General features: G+C 46.0%; 1 protein-coding gene and 1 pseudogene across 3 annotated transcripts; one reads left to right on the top strand and one right to left on the bottom strand.

Moving 5' to 3' along the window:
• Positions 1-743: 743 nt before the first annotated feature.
• Positions 744-17,678, top strand: LOC103271463 (chitinase-3-like protein 2). Of its 3 annotated transcripts, XM_008068930.1 has the most exons (11): positions 800-905; positions 2,579-2,608; positions 3,393-3,594; positions 3,886-3,942; positions 7,028-7,178; positions 7,674-7,798; positions 8,239-8,368; positions 13,375-13,557; positions 15,449-15,565; positions 16,343-16,482; positions 17,588-17,678. In XM_008068930.1, the coding sequence occupies exons 1-10, from the start codon at positions 881-883 to the stop codon at positions 16,478-16,480; spliced, it is 1,158 nt and encodes a 385-aa protein (XP_008067121.1). In that variant the 5' UTR covers positions 800-880; the 3' UTR covers positions 16,481-16,482; positions 17,588-17,678. The 3 variants fall into 3 exon arrangements, with proteins under 3 accessions (XP_008067122.1, XP_008067121.1, XP_008067120.1); XM_008068931.2 differs by lacking the exon at positions 2,579-2,608 and having other exon boundaries at positions 744-905; XM_008068929.2 differs by lacking the exon at positions 800-905 and having other exon boundaries at positions 2,446-2,608.
• On the bottom strand, positions 11,084-12,310 carry LOC103271462 (annotated as a pseudogene).

Here is a 17,678-nt window from a genome sequence, read left to right as displayed (position 1 = left end):
TTTGGGAGGCCGAGGTGAATGGATTGCCTGAGTCTGTGGGTTCAAGACCCACCCGGGCAACTTGGTGAGATGTCGTCTCTACAAGAAATCAAAAAAATTAGCCGGGTGTGGTAGTGCGTGCCTATAGTTCCAGCTACTTAGAAGGCTGAGGCAGAAGGGTCACTGGAGCCCAGTTGGCTGAGGCTGTGGTGGCCAGGAGCATGCCACTGTTTACCAGGCTGGGCAACAGAGTGAGACTCCAACTCAAAAAAAAAAAAAGAACTGCACAGTCAAGTTGAGGAGACAGATATATACTCCAGGCGATGACAATACAGGGTGAAAATATGAAAAGAAATAGAATGCACGGTGGGCAGAAGAGCCAGCTAGTCCCCACTGGGGGAGACGTGAGAAGGGCTACAAGAGGGTGTCATTTGGAGGTGCCCAGAGAAGAGTAGGTGCTGGTGGCACCAAGTGGGATAGAAGAGCTGTCTGATTAAATGACTCAAGGTAAGCAAGGCAGAGGTCACATGAGCACAAGGAGAAGTGTGGGCAACAAGAAGGAGACAGATCTGGAATGGGATTCAGGGCTGGAGAGTGATACCAAGAGGCTGAGCCAAAGTGTCACCTCCTTTCCTTCTCAAGGACTTTAAGTCTAGACTGGATGAAAAGGGCCCTTCAGTGGCTGTCTTCACAGTAGTTCTTTTATGCCAGCCAAGAGTTGGCATTGCTCAAAGCTGGGCTTCACTGCCAAGGCGTTTCACAAGTTTACCAAGGGAAATCCCCAGTCTCCTGGACTTCTGCTTCCTTCCTGTATGACAGGCTGTCGAAACCTCAGGGCATAAAAGGCCTGAAGTGTGAGGCATCCCAGAGGAAGTTTGTCAGGAATACAGAAGCAACTATTATGGACCAGAAGTCTCTCTGGATAGGTAAGCATGGGGCTGATAATTCAGCAGGGAAGTTGATGAGGAGGGAAGGGGTAATGCAGATCTGTGGAAGGAGTAATTCATGATCCTTTCTGAGACGAACAGTCCTCGTATATCAAGCTAATGTCCTAGGGGAATTACCTTTCCTGAATGGACCAGAAAACAGCAGAAACCATAGTCTTTTGTACCGTTAGGATGTTCTCAGTTTGCACAGAGGTGCCTGTTGGCCACAGTAGCACTGGAGCTCAAGACAGGAAAGAAACGAGGCTTCCTTGGCCTCTTGATATATGAGGACTATATCAAGAGTCACTTCTTTCATGGGATACGCTGTGGATACATTTGAGAACCTTTGGGGAGCCCAACATTTCTCATCTGCAGAACGGTTTATTGGTTGTTTTCTAAACTCTTCTTTCAGCCCCAAAGTTCTGATCCCAGACTATGGTTTTTGTGATGGCTAGAAATTTGGATGAGGGTACAGATAAGGCTAAATAAACCGGACTATGAGTAAACAAGGGACATGTACCAGGAGGAGAAGAGGTAGGTCTGATGGAGGAAAGAAGACATTTCATTGCATCTGTCCATACCTCTCTGTCTTAATTAGCGAGCAGCCCAGCTGGCAAGAGTCTTCTGAGTTCCCTATTGAGGATATTAGCCCTGGGCCCTCAGGAGGGAGCTCATAGGGAGGCAGCACTTTTCAGAAGGGCCTGGAGCCTGATCTGATGGTAGATGTGGCAACCAGAATTTCTCTGACCACTCCTTAGTGTGTGGAGGACCAGCTTTCTGTTTACCCTGTCTCCTGCCTAACAAAACTCATGGATTGGCAGGAGGGGATCTTAGTGCCGTTTCCCGGCCCTGAGCTCTGCAGAGGAGGCACTAGGTCCCAAACCTATGTCATACAAAGTTTTCTCTTCTTTTCAACTGCCCTTTTGTCAATTTTCAGACCCCCCCCCCCGAGTGGACAACATCCCCAAGTTAGGGAGACTGAAGTTCAAGGAGGCTTATCCATTGGGTGAATTTTCTAGGACCCAGGAACTCACTCTTTTCTTCCCTTGAGGCGGATGAACTAAGCAGAGAATAGTCTCACCAGTCCTTCTAAGGGAAGTGTCCTACGCAGAAAAGGCTGGGCACAACCTCAAATATGTAGGCTTGGAGTACTACCGGAGTCAGCTCGTGCTTCTCAATTCACCTTGCCTTGTTTTAAGAGTTACTGCCTTTGTACAGGGTGACCATTTATTTCAATTGACCAGGATAGTTCTGGTCCAAGTTGTCCCAAAGAAATGACTAATTAGTGTTCCTTTCACTCTCCAAAGGGTCTCATTGAACAATAAACTATATGGTCAACTTACCTATATTCAACTCCAGGCTAGACTAGGGAAGGCATCAACTTCATCTTCATTTCCCAAGTATCCTGGACAATGCTTAGCACAGAGCAGGTGATTCAACAAGACTTTGTTGCATAAATGAATGAGCAAGTGAGTTCCCAGTTTGGAAAATGTTTCTGCCCAGGGCTATAGGGACCTCAAAACCCTGTAAAGAGACGACAGCAGGCACAACTGGAGAGACCGGAAGAAGCATGGCTCTATCTTGTATATGGGCACACCCACATACTCGTTGCCATCATTTGGGACAGAAGAACCATGTTTGGCCCAACAGGTTTTGCTTTCTCTTTTTAACAGGTTTAGTGGCCTTGCTGCTTCTCCAGGAAGGTAAGTAGCCAATGAGTCACGACTCCCTGAGTCTCCCGAGTTGCGTACTTTCATTTCTGATGCTTTTTCTCTTGATTACTCTCTCTCTGGTTCTGCCACTGACATATACAGAAGGTGCCAAAAAATGCATACCTATTTTAAGATATGTTATCTATGCATTATTTTTTGAAGCTGAATAAATTACGGTAGCAATGTGTAGTATGACGTTTGCTCAACCATGCTTCCACCATTTTTTTTTTTACTGTCTTGCTCCGTTCATCTGATTAGTGCCATCTTCTAAGTGAAGGTCATAATTAAAATGTGTTTACTTTTTTTGGCACCCCTGTACCTGACTCTTTTTGTTCTGTATCTCTTTGTGCATCTCTTGTTTTAGGTCTATCTTTTTTAACCCCCTCTAGCCCCCCCATACCTGACCTCCATGTGTGTGTATATGTGTGTGTGTGTGTGTGTGTGTGGTGTATATAAATATGTACACACACAAACACAACATATGTAGTATCTTTCTGTTCCTTTACTGATCTGTGTTGTCCACCCATCCACACACATTGAATCTCAGTGCTCTGTGAGTGTTTCGCAGATTGATGGTATCTCTGTCTCTCAATGTATTTTTAAACTATGGTCTGAGTACTCAAGAGCCAGCACTAAGGTTCCAGGCTGAATGATCCTCAGAGATTCTGGTTGAATGAGCAAAGGATGCAATGACTGTCTTGGGAGAAAGCTGTGACTTTCTGGACTCTAAGGCAACAGCACTAGCATCTCATTGGCTCTCTTCACTCTACTCTAGGCTCTGCCTACAAACTGGTTTGCTACTTCACCAACTGGTCCCAGAACCGGCAGGAACCAGGAAGATTCACCCCTGAGAACATTGATCCCTTCCTATGTTCTCATTTCATCTACTCATTTGCCAGCATCAATAACAACAAGGTCGTCATCAAGGACAAGAAAGAAGTGATGCTTTACCAGACCATCAACAGTCTCAAAACCAAGTTAGTAAGATGGAGGTGGTTGCATCCCGGGTGGGTTTTGCAAGAGGGAAGTTAGTCTTAAATTGGGCCTGAGACCTACTATTTCATTCATTCATTCATGTGTATTTCTTTGGGTATAAATTCTGATCCTATCTGTTCTTCTCATCAATACCTTGACCCTTCAGTAAACTTAGATTCATTTCAAACAGACAGGCCCATTTATTCACATTTTTCACAACAGGAGTTCTACCCTTTGGGAAAAGTTTTCCCTGGCAGCCAGAAAACCATAATCAGCTTATTCTTCTTCTCCAGGAATCCCAAACTGAAAATTCTGTTGTCCATTGGAGGGTACCTGTTTGGTTCCAAAGGGTAAGAGCACATCTGTATTTTTCGTTCATTCTCCCATGTTAGTTCTGATCATCACTTTTTCTCCTCTGGAAAAGAGATATTGAATGAGGATTTGAGAGGCCCTCCCGGGGTTGGGTGGGAAAATTGATCTGAATTTTGTCAAAAATGGAGGCATTGCACTAGGTTTTCTTGTCTTTGAAGGAACTCTTTAGGACCTTTGAACAAACCTGGACACTTGGAGAGACACGTGAGAGAAATTGAGCCATGAGCACTATGCAGGAAACCCTTAATTATTTACATAAATGTTTCTCACATTATGGATCATGGGGAAATAGTTTTAGTTGAGAAGTGCAATTTTTAAAAAATAACTTGAGGGCTTGACTTTGCACCACTGGGTGGATTACTTCCACTTAAAAATCCCGGTCAGGCACAGTGGCTCATGCCTGTAATCCCAACACTTTGGGAGGCCAAGGCAGGAGGATTGCTTGCGCCTAGGAATTTGAGACGAGCCTGGGCAACATAGTTAAACCTCATCTCTACAAAAAATAAAAAAAATTAGCCAGGCATGGTGGCAAATGCCTGTAGTCCCAGTTATTCAGGAGACAGAGATGGAAAGATCACCTGAGCCCAGGAGGTCGAGACTGCAGTGAGCTGTGACTGTGCCACTGCACTCCAGCCTGGGCAACAGAGTAATATCCTGATTCAATAAGACAAAACAAAACAAAACAAAAAACTCAGCCTTGGCCTGCAGCAGTCAGTGGATGGCAATGTCCAGGATCATGATCTGAGGACAAGCAGACCAGAGGGGACAACGGGTGTGCTTTGCTTAAAGACAAAATATTTACTGATACAAAGCATGCATTGTAAATTATATTTTCTATTCATATGAAAATGATATTCCATTTGCATAAAGAGCTAAATAAATGCAAGTACGTGAAAATATCTTCATCTATTTATTCTTACATGCATGCAAGCATTCCTTCCGTAAATAATTCATTAAGTGCCTGCTGTGTGTACCAGTTGAGTCGTTAAAAGTAGAGCTTTGAAGATAGACACATCTGGTTTGAATTTCCCTTTAGTTATATACAAGCTGTGTGACTTCAGGCAAGTTCTTTAATGTCTATAAGCTTCAGTTTTTTGTTTTTGTTTTCTATTTAAACTATACAGTGAGGATAATAACAATCTATTTCAGGGCAATGTTGTAAGGACAGGCATTGCAAGCAAACTGTTTGGCATAGTGCCAGTGTGCAACAAGGGATCAATGGTTGCATTAGTTGTTTTATTATTATTGTTATTATTATTATGTAAATGCCAGTCGTGCAGAATACTTAAATATGTGTATCACAAACACTTGTTTCTAAGAAGAAAATTAGTAAATTTGTATTGAATGGGCATCTTTCCTAAAACTAGAGGCAGCTGCCCAGAGGATCAGGTGCACTTTGTAAGCATTGTAAGCACTTTGAAATGCAAGAAAGCCAGGTGCAGTGGTTCACACTTGTAATCCCAGCACTTTGGGAGGTGGAGGCAAGAGAACTGCCTGAGTCCAGGGGTTTGAGACCAGCCTGGGCAACTTGGCAAGACCTCGTCTCTGCAATAAGTAAAAAAAAATTAGCCAGGCATGGTGGCACTCACCTGCAGTTCCAGTTACTTGGCAGGCTGAGATGGAAGGATCACCTGAGCCCAGCAGGTCGAGGCTGAGGTGGCCATAAACATGCCACTGCACTCCAGCCTGGGTGACAGAGTAAGACTCTGACTCAAAAATAAAAAAAAAAGACAAGAGAAAAGCTAGAAACCTGTTTCCACCGTGGTTTTCTGATACCGATCCAGCTTCTTGCTGTCTCTTCCACTCTGAACCTGAGATACATTCAGGAACCAACATATCAATTTAATATTGACTAAAATGAAATTAATTCAAGACTCTAGTATGCCTGGGGGTGTTGTGAAAAATGGAAAGTGCTACAACTCAAATGCCATGTCCTCACTCACTCATCTATAGCTTTGGATTTTAAATGCTGTTGGTACCCTTGGTGTAGATAGCTGAGAGTCAAGTTCTTGACTTAAAAAGTCTAGCTCAGATGGAAGCCCCTGAAGAGCTGCTGTTTTCGAGTCCTGCTTTTCATCAAAAACCCTGGAGATGGGAGATCTGAGGTGCTTATTTGTGTCAGGGTTGCTTTTTAGGGAACACGGAGCTTTCCTAAATGTGACCCCTTTGAGGCACATGAAGAAGAGTTACCATCCTCAATCTCAGTTTAGAGACGGCCAGATTGGAATCCAGACTGTGGGGTAAATGACAAAATGGCTGTTGGAAAGGGCTCTGATCTGGTACTTGAACCCAGATCTCCTGGCCCTTAGCCCACCATATTGCAAACTGCCTTTCTAAGGGTGGAAAGTGTTAAAAATAAAACAAAAACAAAGCTGGACAATATTTAAAGCAGTAGGAGCCAATTATATTTAGGAACTATTGCAATAGGGGAAAAGAGACCCCAGTATAGTGCAGGATTCAATTCTAAATACAGCAAAGGCAAGTGGTGATATATAGCCATAGAGCAGGTTGACGGGGTCAGTGGATGGAAAATTACTAAGAAGAAACTTTAGGGTTGGGGGAATCCTTGCCAAATGGACTCTACAGGATTCCTGCTGAAGGCAAGCCTGAGCAATCAGATATCGCCTAGAGGGGTGGGGGTGAGGGGTGGCGGGAGGAATTTGAAAAGATATTAAGGGTGATCAATTACCAAGAGTGGAGGATTCTGTCTAAACTGACTTAGCAGGATTATTGCCAAAGCTGGATTCTGCAAATGTGGACACCAAAGCCCAAGGTCACGGTCTAGTCAATAAGGCGGCTCTGAGGGGCCCATTTAAAGTTTGTTCAAAGCAAGAGTTTTTGTCAAAGGCAGCTTTCTTACTCTAGCAGGAAGCTCTGCAGAGACTCCAGTCTTCCTTTTCCTGTTTTCTGGTCCAACAATCCTTCTTCTCCCCACCTGTTACAAAAGGAGAAAAGACTGGAATAGACAAATCATGAGTGAATGCTGGGACTTCTGTGGAAAATGTGTTGTACGATGAGTATTGGTTGTTCTTTTCAAAAAACACTTTCATTGCTTCTCCCCAGGTTCCACCCCATGGTTGATTCTTCCACATCACGCTTGGAATTTATTAACTCCGTTATCCTGTTTCTGAGGAACCATAACTTTGATGGACTGGATGTAAGCTGGATCTACCCAGATCAGAAAGGAAACACTCATTTCACTGAGCTGATTCATGTAAGCCAGATCCCATGGTATACTCAGTGTCCCTAACATGCAGAATATGGCCACACCAGGAGAGGAAAAGGATGAAATTGAGGCTGAGGCTGTTTGAACAACACAGCCCCTGCCTCTTAGAAGTCCCCATTGATTGGGGAAAAGTCCCTGTTTCTAGTTTAGGGCAGGAACAACATCAGTCAACAGAGCCCCCTGGTACAATGAGCAACATCAAAATAAAGCAACATCCATATAAAATAATATAAAGCCATAGATTTCCTGGGTGCTGTGACAGCCTCATAGAAGATTTACCAGCTAGATCAGGAGGAAACCCAGATGGTTCTTTCCTGGGTATAAAGTGAGATAGATAACAGGCACAAGGCATCCCCATGTGGGATGGGGAGGAGAGGTTTGATTTCGTCCATCTAATGTGGTTCTAGAAGAATCCTAGATCCCAGGCAAGAAGCTGCACTCTGGGAGGGGACATCTGACACCTTGTTTCCTTCTTTTTCCTAGGAATTAGAAGAAGCCTTTCAGGAGGACTCAAAAAAATCCAACAAAGAAAGACTTCTCTTGACCGCAGGCGTGTCTGCAGGGAGGCAGATGATTGACAACAGCTATCAGATCGAGAAATTAGCAAAGTGAGGTCCTCAGAGCACTTCTTCCATCCCTCTCCCTTTTATGAAAATGATGTCCATAATCTCTCCTGTGTCCGTCCCTCAGGTCTGAGGGATGGTCACCTTCCTAGCACTGCACCATTCAGTTAGAAACAACTTTGTTGGGTGGGTGGGTGGGCTGGCTTTTTAAACTGGATAATCATGGGGTGCATGTGAGGATTGGTTCCATAAGTATATTGTGTGAAGGTGAGGCTTGAATTCTGATGAGCACTACCCAGTGTAGGCATGGGTGGTGTGGTATCCCTTATCCCTTCCTCCCTCCCTTCTTTGGCAATGCCCAGTGTCTTGTTGCTGCGGGAACAACTTGTTTCTGGTAACTTTGGATCCTTTAACAGCATTCAAAGCCCAAAACAATTGCTTACCATTGCTCATCCAGAATCTCTTCTTTGCTTTTGGCACTTTAGAAAACTGGATTTCATCAACCTTTTGACATTTGACTTCCATGGGTCTTGGGAAAAGCCCCTTGTCACTGGCCACAACAGCCCTCTGAGCAAGGGGAAGCTGGACAGAGGGTCAAGCTCCTACTACAATGTGGTGAGTGGTGCAGAGAACATGGGTGGGGGGGGGTTTCCAGTGGAGGAGGGGAAAATCCAGCAAGTCTAGAGTTACTGTTGTCTGGAACGGAGAGGAGGAGCTATGTGCCCAAGAAGGACTCTGGTAACTCCAGGAGATAGTGAGTTCAAGAGAAATGCTTTGACCAGGTACTAATACAAGGTCACCTGGAAAATGTTGGAAGACCTGGTCATTGGAATATCCTAAGCTCGGTATACACAACTTGTAACCTCCTGTGTCCATCCACATTCCCTATTTAATTCGATCTTCAGAACAACCTTACAAGGTCAGTTGGACAGGAATCATTACTCCCACTTGACGGATGATAAAACAGAAATGCAGCAGATTCAGTGACTCTTCAAGGTCATGTGATATGAAGGTCCTGAACGGTGGTGAGAAATGGAAAGTACAAGGAAAAAATGATGCTGTTCTGGCATATTCAAGAGGGGGACTCAAAAGAACCCAGAATTTATTTATAAAAACTTGTGTACTTATTCTTGCATGTTTAAACTCCAGTCACCTTCAAAGTGTTCTCTGTTTGAGGCAATACACCTATCAAGACACTTTTTCCACTGCTTAAAGCAGTTTTTGAACTCGTCTATTTTAATGCCTGTTAGTGCTTCTGCCGGTTTTTATTTCGCATCTTCCACATCGGCGAATCTTTCCATTTGAGGACTTTTTCCATCTGGGAAAAAAAAAATGATGCAGAGCAAATTCAAGTGAATGGGGGCACGGGGGTCATGCCATTATTGGCCAAAAACTGCAGAACATGTAAGCAGGTATGTTGTTATGGTGGAAGAACCAGTTACCTGTTTGCCATGACTCAGGATGTTTCTTCCACAAATCATGATGCAGCCTTCTCAAAACTTCCAGATACAATCTTTGGCTGACCATTTGTTCTGGAGGAACAAATTCCGAGTGCTCTATAAGAGGTCTGCCCTTCAAAAGATCATTCTGGTTTTTTTGGTAGCCCTCATAGATGCATATTTCTTTTTTTTAATACTTAACTTGCTAAACTTTATTATATACATATACATTTACATTGACTAATCATGGGGTCAATCTGTTAACACAATGAAGACCCCATGGACCAGATTTTGAAATTAGAATCTGGACACTTGCAGGCTTTCATCACCTAAAGAGTCTATTCACTCCTGGGTTTTGTTTGGCACACGCCCAAGGATGTACACAGATGAGCAGCCACAAGTGGAAACCCTTCTCTTCTTTCCTGCATTTTCAGATAGGATAACTCAGGATTTTGAAATGAATCATCACAAGGAATGTGTTTTAAAGTTGAATCACTGACAACATCTAACAACTGTTCACATTCTTTACTACAAAAACTGAAGTCAGAAGAAAGACCCTGAAAATGTACAAGGGCTGAAACCCTATGATAGAATATTACTCCTGTGCATCATGTCGGCACATTTACTGGCTACCAAACAACTGAAGAATCACAGCAGAATGAGAACATGTGAATTACAAAAGGAAACTTGCTTTCAGTTATGTAGGACATGCACAGGACTGAATTTCCTCCACTTCTGACCTTCCTTGTCAGTTCTACACAGAGAGGTAGCAGAAACAACTAACTCGAGACCTGTGCAAAAACAAGTTGATCGACGGACACAAGGTCATGCTCTGATAGTCTTCGATGCGACCGGTTTGGTTTACAACATATCTGAATAGTCATTTTCACCGTTTTTAAAAAACACATGGAAAAAATAGACTTGGATTACACTTTGTGGAAACCTTGGGACTCCCCAGAATACCACTATCTCCAGGCTTCTGTGCCCTCCTCTATACCACATACACACACCCTGAGACATAGTGATCTGGTCTGACGGTGTGTCTAAATTCAGAAGGAAGAAATCAAGAGCCAATTTTAAAGATTTTTCCCCCCTTACTATAATGTGAGAAGTAGTCTTCAGCTGCAAAGATGGTGACTGTCAAGTGGAGGTACTGGATGGAATCAGAGCTGACAACCCAGGAATGCCAGAGTCCTGTCCTACCAGCCATCCCTCCTCCCCAGAGGCTCCCAAGAGGGCTCACCACTAATAGGAATCAAAGTGCCATTTTTATGAACAGACTCCAAATCTCAGCTACTTCAAGGCTTAAGCAGACATTTTCCCCTAAAACTAATTCTTGGGATCTTCCAGCTTGATAGTTGGAGAGTGGAAGCTGAAGATGGAAAGAGCGAGAATGCCAGGTCTGCATCAGACCCTGGTTGGCTTAACTAACCCCACTGGTCACAGCAGAGAGAGGCCAGAAGGGAGAAAATGGCCACCTGGCTTTTCAAAACACCAGGCCCCCCACTGGCCGCTGACCCTCCCCAGAAGGAAGCAGCGGTGAAGGAGAAAGGGCTAAACACAGATGGGTGTCACAGTGGCCCTGCCCACGCATAAAGGGGAGTAAAGGTTCTAGAATTTTCCCGAGTCCACTTATCGACTCTCCCGCCTCTGAAGGTGAGTTGAGGAGGACGTTGAAAAAGCAGGCCTGGTAGAGAAAAGGGTAGTTACACACCTGCCTCTTCCCCACTCCCACCCCTGCCTAAGATCTCACCTCTGAGAGCCAGATCTCTACAAACTAGGCCCTAAAACAGTCAAAAGTCTTGTTTCATTCAGTGACAAGAGATGACGTTGCTCCTGACTTGGAACTTTCTCAGTCTTCTTTCAACTCCAGCACAGGTGGTCTCCCAAATTAAAGCTTTCCGGATTCACTGGCAGCATCACAAGGAGAGTCTTCCGGTTTGGCCTTTGGACACCTTGAGGTTGAGGCTGAAGGCTTAGCAGGCTGAGAACCTCGAGGGACCTTCTGAAGGGATGCCTCCTTTGCCAACCTGGCTCTTTCTTTGGAATCACTGGTTTCTTCTGGGCATCTTCCGAGTCAACAAGGACATAAGAGATGGAGCCCAAGTTCACCTTCTTCTTCTTCCTCATGGGGCAGGATTCTTTGCTGAGGCCCAGCCCAAGGTTTTCTTCTTTGGGGGCCCTCTTGGTCTGACTCAGAAGCACCTCCAGGGCTCTCAGCATCTGCTGGGGCATCCTGAGGTCAGTCTCTGGGGGTCTTCCAGGTACATTTTGCCATGGGTTTCTTCAAAACCGACTCCTCCTGCTTCACACGGGGCTTTTTGTTACTCTTGACGGATTCTGAGATGTCCATCCTTTCAGCATCGCCAGCCTCAGGATCCTCCAAGGAGGCTGAGCTGTTGGAATGGTTGCCTTTGGGTTTTTTCCAGGGTTTCTACCTAGGGCTTTTCTTCTGCTTTTTTCTTCTGGGGCAAGTCTTAGCACCAGCCTTGCGAACCAAAGGTCTGGGAGGATCCCCCCAGTCATTCCAGTTGTTGAGGTTCTCCGTCTTAAAGGCAGAGCCTGCCTCTGCAGCAAGCCCGGGATCTTTCTCGACCTTCCTTCCTGCTGCTATAGCCCAGGCCTTCTCCTCAAACTCAGCTGCCTCCCAAATCCTAGCTTCCTCCTGGCTCCGGATCTCGGCATCCATGTAGCAGATGACCTGCACCACCATCCCCAGGAGCACTCTGAAAGCTTCTGCCCAGTTCTCTGGAGGCTGATTCTGGTTCTGGGACCGTGGGGGTTGGTTGAGCTGGAGCAAGCGGATCACATCCCTCCAGGTGCGCCCCTCAGCGTCCAGGAATTCATTCAGCATCCTGGGTGAGGTCTCTGAAGACCACTCTCCAGACACCGCCCCTTCCTGGGAATTCCTGGGGTATGGTGCTCAAATTCACTCCCTCACCAACCTCCATGAGGACAGCTTTGGCCTTCTCTTCAGTGGAGAGAGGACCCCATTCAAGGTCTCCTCAATTTCTGCTTGGCCACAGTCCTCTGGGATGCCTGTGACCAACAGGGACCTGTGGATGTCCACTTTCATTCCCCGGCACCAAATCTCTGGAGGGCTCATCGCCATGATCTTGGCCACTTAGTGGTTTTAATGGAGCAGAGTCCGTGAAGCTGGCACAGGCACAGTGGTCTCCAAATGTGAATCACGTGTTCGGGGACAGTCCTTGGCCCTGTCCCCGAGGTCTGGCGCAGGGAGGTACATGGCAGCTCTACCTCCCACCGTCCAGCCCCAGGCCAAGCAGGGGCCGCTGGGAAGCGGCCACTTCCCAGGCGCAGGCTCAGGCCACCCCAGCGCAACTGCTCAGGACAGGAGAGGCCGGGAAGCCGCTGAGTGCCCCGCTCTGGCCCCGGTGGGTTACGCAGCTGCCCCTCGATTCCGGCAGCTGCACAGACCAAGGCTGGTGTCTCAGCATGCGCCTGTGCCCTCCATGAGTGTGTACTTCTAAAATTTGGAGAGGGGAAAAAAAATGTTGTCTGGGTTGCGTGTTTCCAGGCCTTTACATTGAAAGTTATAAAATGGCTGGTCCAAAGCTAGATCTCCTGATTTTTAGTTTGGAGTTTTCTAGGCCTCCACATGGCAGAGTCACATCAACCTCCTTCACTCCCTCCTCCCTGCCAGCTTCCTTTAAGGAGGAGGAGACATCTCTTCATCTTCTCTAACCTCTTATTTTGTTCTGGATAGCAGGAATGCCAAAATTAGCTTCCTCCTTCTGAATCTGTCCCCTTAGGTCCAAGGTCATTATGAAACCTTAGTGACTAGGAATCTGACAGGCTACCTTCATTAGTAAGCACCATGAGCAATTGTGAAGACAGATTGCACGGGCAACTGACTCAAAGAAGAAACAGAGATGGTGACGACCTTGACTTCATGTTTTCTAGGTTCCTTGCCTGATTTGTGTGTGTGTGTGTGTGATCTACTGTCCAGTTTCTTTCAGAACTTAGAAAAAGCTGAATGAGTTTCTTACTGCTGAAAAGCATTAAATGCATTAGAACAAACACTCTGGTCCTGGTAGGACCATCTACCAGATGTAGAAAAGCAATCAAAGAATCATCTCTGTGAAGTTTGGGCTGGAAGCTAAGAGGCCTAACACCTTTCTTTCCCTATGCCCTGGGCCTCAATCTCTCTTCCCTTCCTAGGAATATGCTGTGGGTTACTGGATACGTAAGGGAATGCCCCCAGAGAAGGTGGTCATGGGCATCCCCACGTATGGACACACCTTCACCCTGGCCTCTGCAGAAACCCGTGTGGGGGCCCCCGCCTCTGGTCCTGGAGCTGCTGGTCCCATCACTAATTCTTCAGGCTTCTTGGCCTATTATGAGGTACCTGGAACACCCCTGTGCCCTCAGCTGGCTTCCATCTCTGGGTGAGGTTTCGACTTTAGTTTGACAGTGATAGGGTAACTCATCCTGAGTGTTGGGGGTGGGGGAGGGGGATACAGAGTACCGTTGGAACACACAAGAGGAGCTCCTAACTCTGGCTTGGGGAGAGGGTTAGGGAATGCTTCCCGAAGGAAATGAGATAAGCTAGCTCTGAAGAGGAGATGGAGTTAGTCGGGAATGGTGATAGGTATTAGAGGGTATGGAGACTGAAAAAGGGAGACTGCCCCAGGTTCTGCACTTGGGCAACTAATGGCTGGCAATGCCATTTCCTAAGTTAGGGAAGACCAGAGCGAGAAGACTGGGCACTGGTCCTCCTCATGAGATCAGTTTTAGACATTCTGAGTGTGAGGAACCTGTGGGACTTATAGGTATGATAAGTGAGTGGTTGCATATATAGGTTTGGATCACAGGAGAACAGTCTGTACTGGAGGGGTGAATTCAAAAATATCAACATAAAGATGGTGTCTGAAGCCAAAGCAGGACAGTGAGAAGTGGATAGGGCCCAAGAAAAACCCAAGGACCTCCTGCAGCCTGAGAAGTATGTGGAGGAAGGGGAGCTCATTAAGGAAACTGATGAGGAACCACAAGACAGGTTGGAGGAACCTGTACAGTTCTGTGTCAGAGAGCTTGGAGAAGTGGGTGTTTCACAAAGGAGGGAGTGGTTAAATGTGTCAGATCCTGCCCAGAAGTCAAATAGGTCATAGGGATAACAACAATTAAAGTTGATTAGACCGCCATTTCTCTCTACCATCCAATCTGGGGAAATTTTAAAAAAATCATCCCTGGGTCATTATAACATTGACAAATTGATATCTACTTAAACAGTCAACTTTCATTTTCTGCCTTCCTTGAAGTAAGCATGAGTGTAGATAATCCGAAAAGAGTTACCAATTCCAAATTAATTTTCTATGCGATGTTGAAATGTATCTTTTTCCCACTGAAGAGCTATCTTTTTTTAGCAGCTCGTATGCTAAAGAGAAATAGAAAGTAGCTGATGATAGAAGGTGGGGATCCCAGTACCGGGTATATTGGGAATGGGTAGAGAAAGCGGGGGAGAAACGAGATTGAAATGGGGATAAGCTACAAGGTGGGGCATGATGGTGTTGGTTGTCATAATACTTCACATCTGTAGAGTGCTTCACCATTTTTTTTTTTTAATTGGAGTCTTACTCTGTTGCCCATGCTGGAGTGCAGTGGCACACTCACGGCCACCCCAGCATTGACCTGCTGGGCTCCAGCGGATCTTTCCACCTCAGCCTTCCAAGCAGCCAGAACTACAGGCATGCGCTACCACACCTGGCTAATTTTTTTATTTACTGTAGAGATGAGGTCCTGTCAAGTTGCCCAGGCTAGTCTCAAACCCACAGGCTCAGGCAATCCACTCACTTCGGCCTCCCAAAGTGCTGGGATGACAGGCTGAGGCACCAAGCCCAGCCCACTTCACCATTTTCAAAAAAAAATTGACATATATTAGTTCATTTGATCCTGACAACAACACTGTAAGGTAGGTGTGTAGCGGGCATTACTGTCATTATTTCCATTTTCCAAGTGAAGAAATGGGAAGATTTATTGGTGTGATCTGGAACTCAAGCATTTTCTCACGTCTAGCTCCTTGTGATCCCTCCTGATGGGGCCTTAGCACAAAGAGTTCCCAGCAGGTCACCTTGGGCTACCCATTCTGTATGATGCCTTGGGTCAGTTCTCTTCTTGTCTGATCCTTGGGAGTAGGTGCGGATATTTTCCCAAGTCCCTAGGGGCTCACCTGTCCTGCTTACCCCGTTGGGTTTCAAGAAGAGCGCATTACTGACCATTGTATTCTTTCCCCCACCAGATCTGTCAGTTCCTTCAAGGAGCCAAGGTCACAAGACTCCAGGATCAGCAAGTTCCCTATGCCGTTAAGGGGAACCAGTGGGTGGGCTATGATGATGTGGAGAGTATAGAGACCAAGGTAGGTGGGCAAGAGGGGGATGCCTCTCTGAGTGGAGGATGGGGATATGTGGGAAACGCCACCACATTCTGTGTTGAAAGAGAGAAGCTTCTGGGACCCCAAATTCTAGGACGCGATCCAATGGCCTCTTTAGCCCAAGTCTAGTAGTGACTCTAAGCCACAACTGTGAGCATCTGTAGTACAGGCAGGAGAGATGGAAAGGATACCAGAAAGACTTGAGAATACGTGAAGTGAGGAGTGGAGAGAAGGGAGGAGCAAGGAGACGGGAGAGGGAAATAAGGAGACGTTGGTACCTATACAGGTTACCTATCCTGTCAGTTATCTCAGGACAAACCCTCCAGTCTTTTTCATGGGTTAGGTATTGAGGAGGCTCCAGATTTCTGTGCCTACTGATCTATCTTAGTAAGACATTTGTGTGCCTTTCAGGCTTAGGGCAGAAAGGAGGCATATGTGTAATTAACAATCAAGGTAACTTGTCTTGCTAAGAGCATTCTAATTTCTTCTCTTATCCTGGAGAGTTTTCTCAGCCTCCAAGAAGGCTGGACCTCGAGTATGGCAACCCCGTGAGCCAGAGTGAGAGGTGGTTAATGGTGGGTGGTCTGTTTCCCTGAGCAAGCTTTCCCTTGAGGGAGTTTCTAACTCTATAAAACCAATTAGTCTACAACTGCAATCTAAGGTCAGACATAAAGTCATCTGAATCCGACTTGATCATGGCACTTCATCTCTTCTAATCTAAAGGTTTTCTAATCTCTGTGTGTCCCTCTGCGCCTCCCACAGGTTCAATTCTTAAAGAACTTAAACCTGGGAGGAGCCATGATCTGGTCTATTGACATGGATGACTTCACTGGCAAATCCTGTAGCCAGGGCCCCTACCCCCTTGTCCAAGCTGTCAAGAGAAACCTTGGACCCCTCTGAAGGTAACAGAGTCTGGGACTGAGGTTGGGAGTGGGCAGAAGGCTGGTTAGAGGAAGGCACAGGAAACTGGGGAAGATCATCTTCACATGGTTAGACTGATTTTTCTTCTCACACTTCCCTAGACCTTCGGCCATGTTGTCTTGGCAATGAAGCTGGCTTTGTCCTTTTGGTATGTTCCCCACAGGTTTTTAAAACAATAATAATAATATTAATGCATTTCCACTGTCACTTATTGAGCGTGAGCTAGGGGCTTCCTTTACATGTATAGTGGGGATAAATATTGACTCCACCACAATTCTTGGTTACACAAACATCAGTCTGTTTTAATTTTCTTTTTAAAATTTTATTTTAGAGTTGTGGGGTCCATGTGAGGGTTTACTATATAAGTAAGTTGCATGCAGGTGAGGCTTAGGCTTCTAGCCAGCCCCCTCTCCCCGGGTAGTGGACCTGGTACCCAGGGCATGGCTGATGAGCCCCTCACCCCTCCCCCTCCCTCCCTCCTTTAGCAGTTCCCACCTTTAGTTGTTCCCACCTTTGTGCTCATGTGCCTACAGATCAGGGCCCACTTATGAGAGAGAACATGAAGTATTCAGGTTTTTTTGTTTCTGAATCACAATAAATCTGACTCCGTGCTGTCAACTCACTGGACTGATGAGAAATCCAATCTCAGTCATGACCTAATGCTTCCTCGCCCCACCCATAGTTGACCTAACTTAGTCTAGACTTCTGGGAAGTCCTGTGTTCATTACTGATTTTCTCTTGCCCAAGCCTCCCTATTACCTTGAAAACCAAAGGCTTTGCTGCTGCTACACCCCTGGGCCCCCAGTTCCCTACGTGCGTTGTATGCTCTTCTGTGCAAGTAAAGGCTGTTGCTAACTAAGCAGCCGTGCTTCCATCTGTGGATTCAAGAGCAGGGACTGGGGTTCACTGGAGACAACTGAAGAGGACTGTCCATGCTATCCTGAGAAGGGCCCAGAGCCACTTGAAAACTTGTGGCTAGGTGACTGGGTAGCAGCCTTCCAGCTCCGAGTATCCATGGTTTAGAAACTTGATTCCGGTCTCAGTTTCCTGAGTTGAGCTGTGAAATACTCTTTCTTGTGTTTCCAGGCTAATGTACAGTGGAGCAGGCGAGGTAACCTCACTGCCTGGGGCCTGCTCCCTCTTCGAAGCCTTTCCTGACTTTCTCTCAGACCTTGGA

Source organism: Carlito syrichta, unplaced genomic scaffold, assembly GCF_000164805.1.
Source record: "Carlito syrichta isolate Samal-C Ts95f unplaced genomic scaffold, Tarsius_syrichta-2.0.1 Scaffold311678, whole genome shotgun sequence".
NCBI lineage: Eukaryota > Metazoa > Chordata > Mammalia > Primates > Tarsiidae > Carlito > Carlito syrichta.
This window is presented reverse-complemented; position numbering and strand designations above follow the sequence as displayed.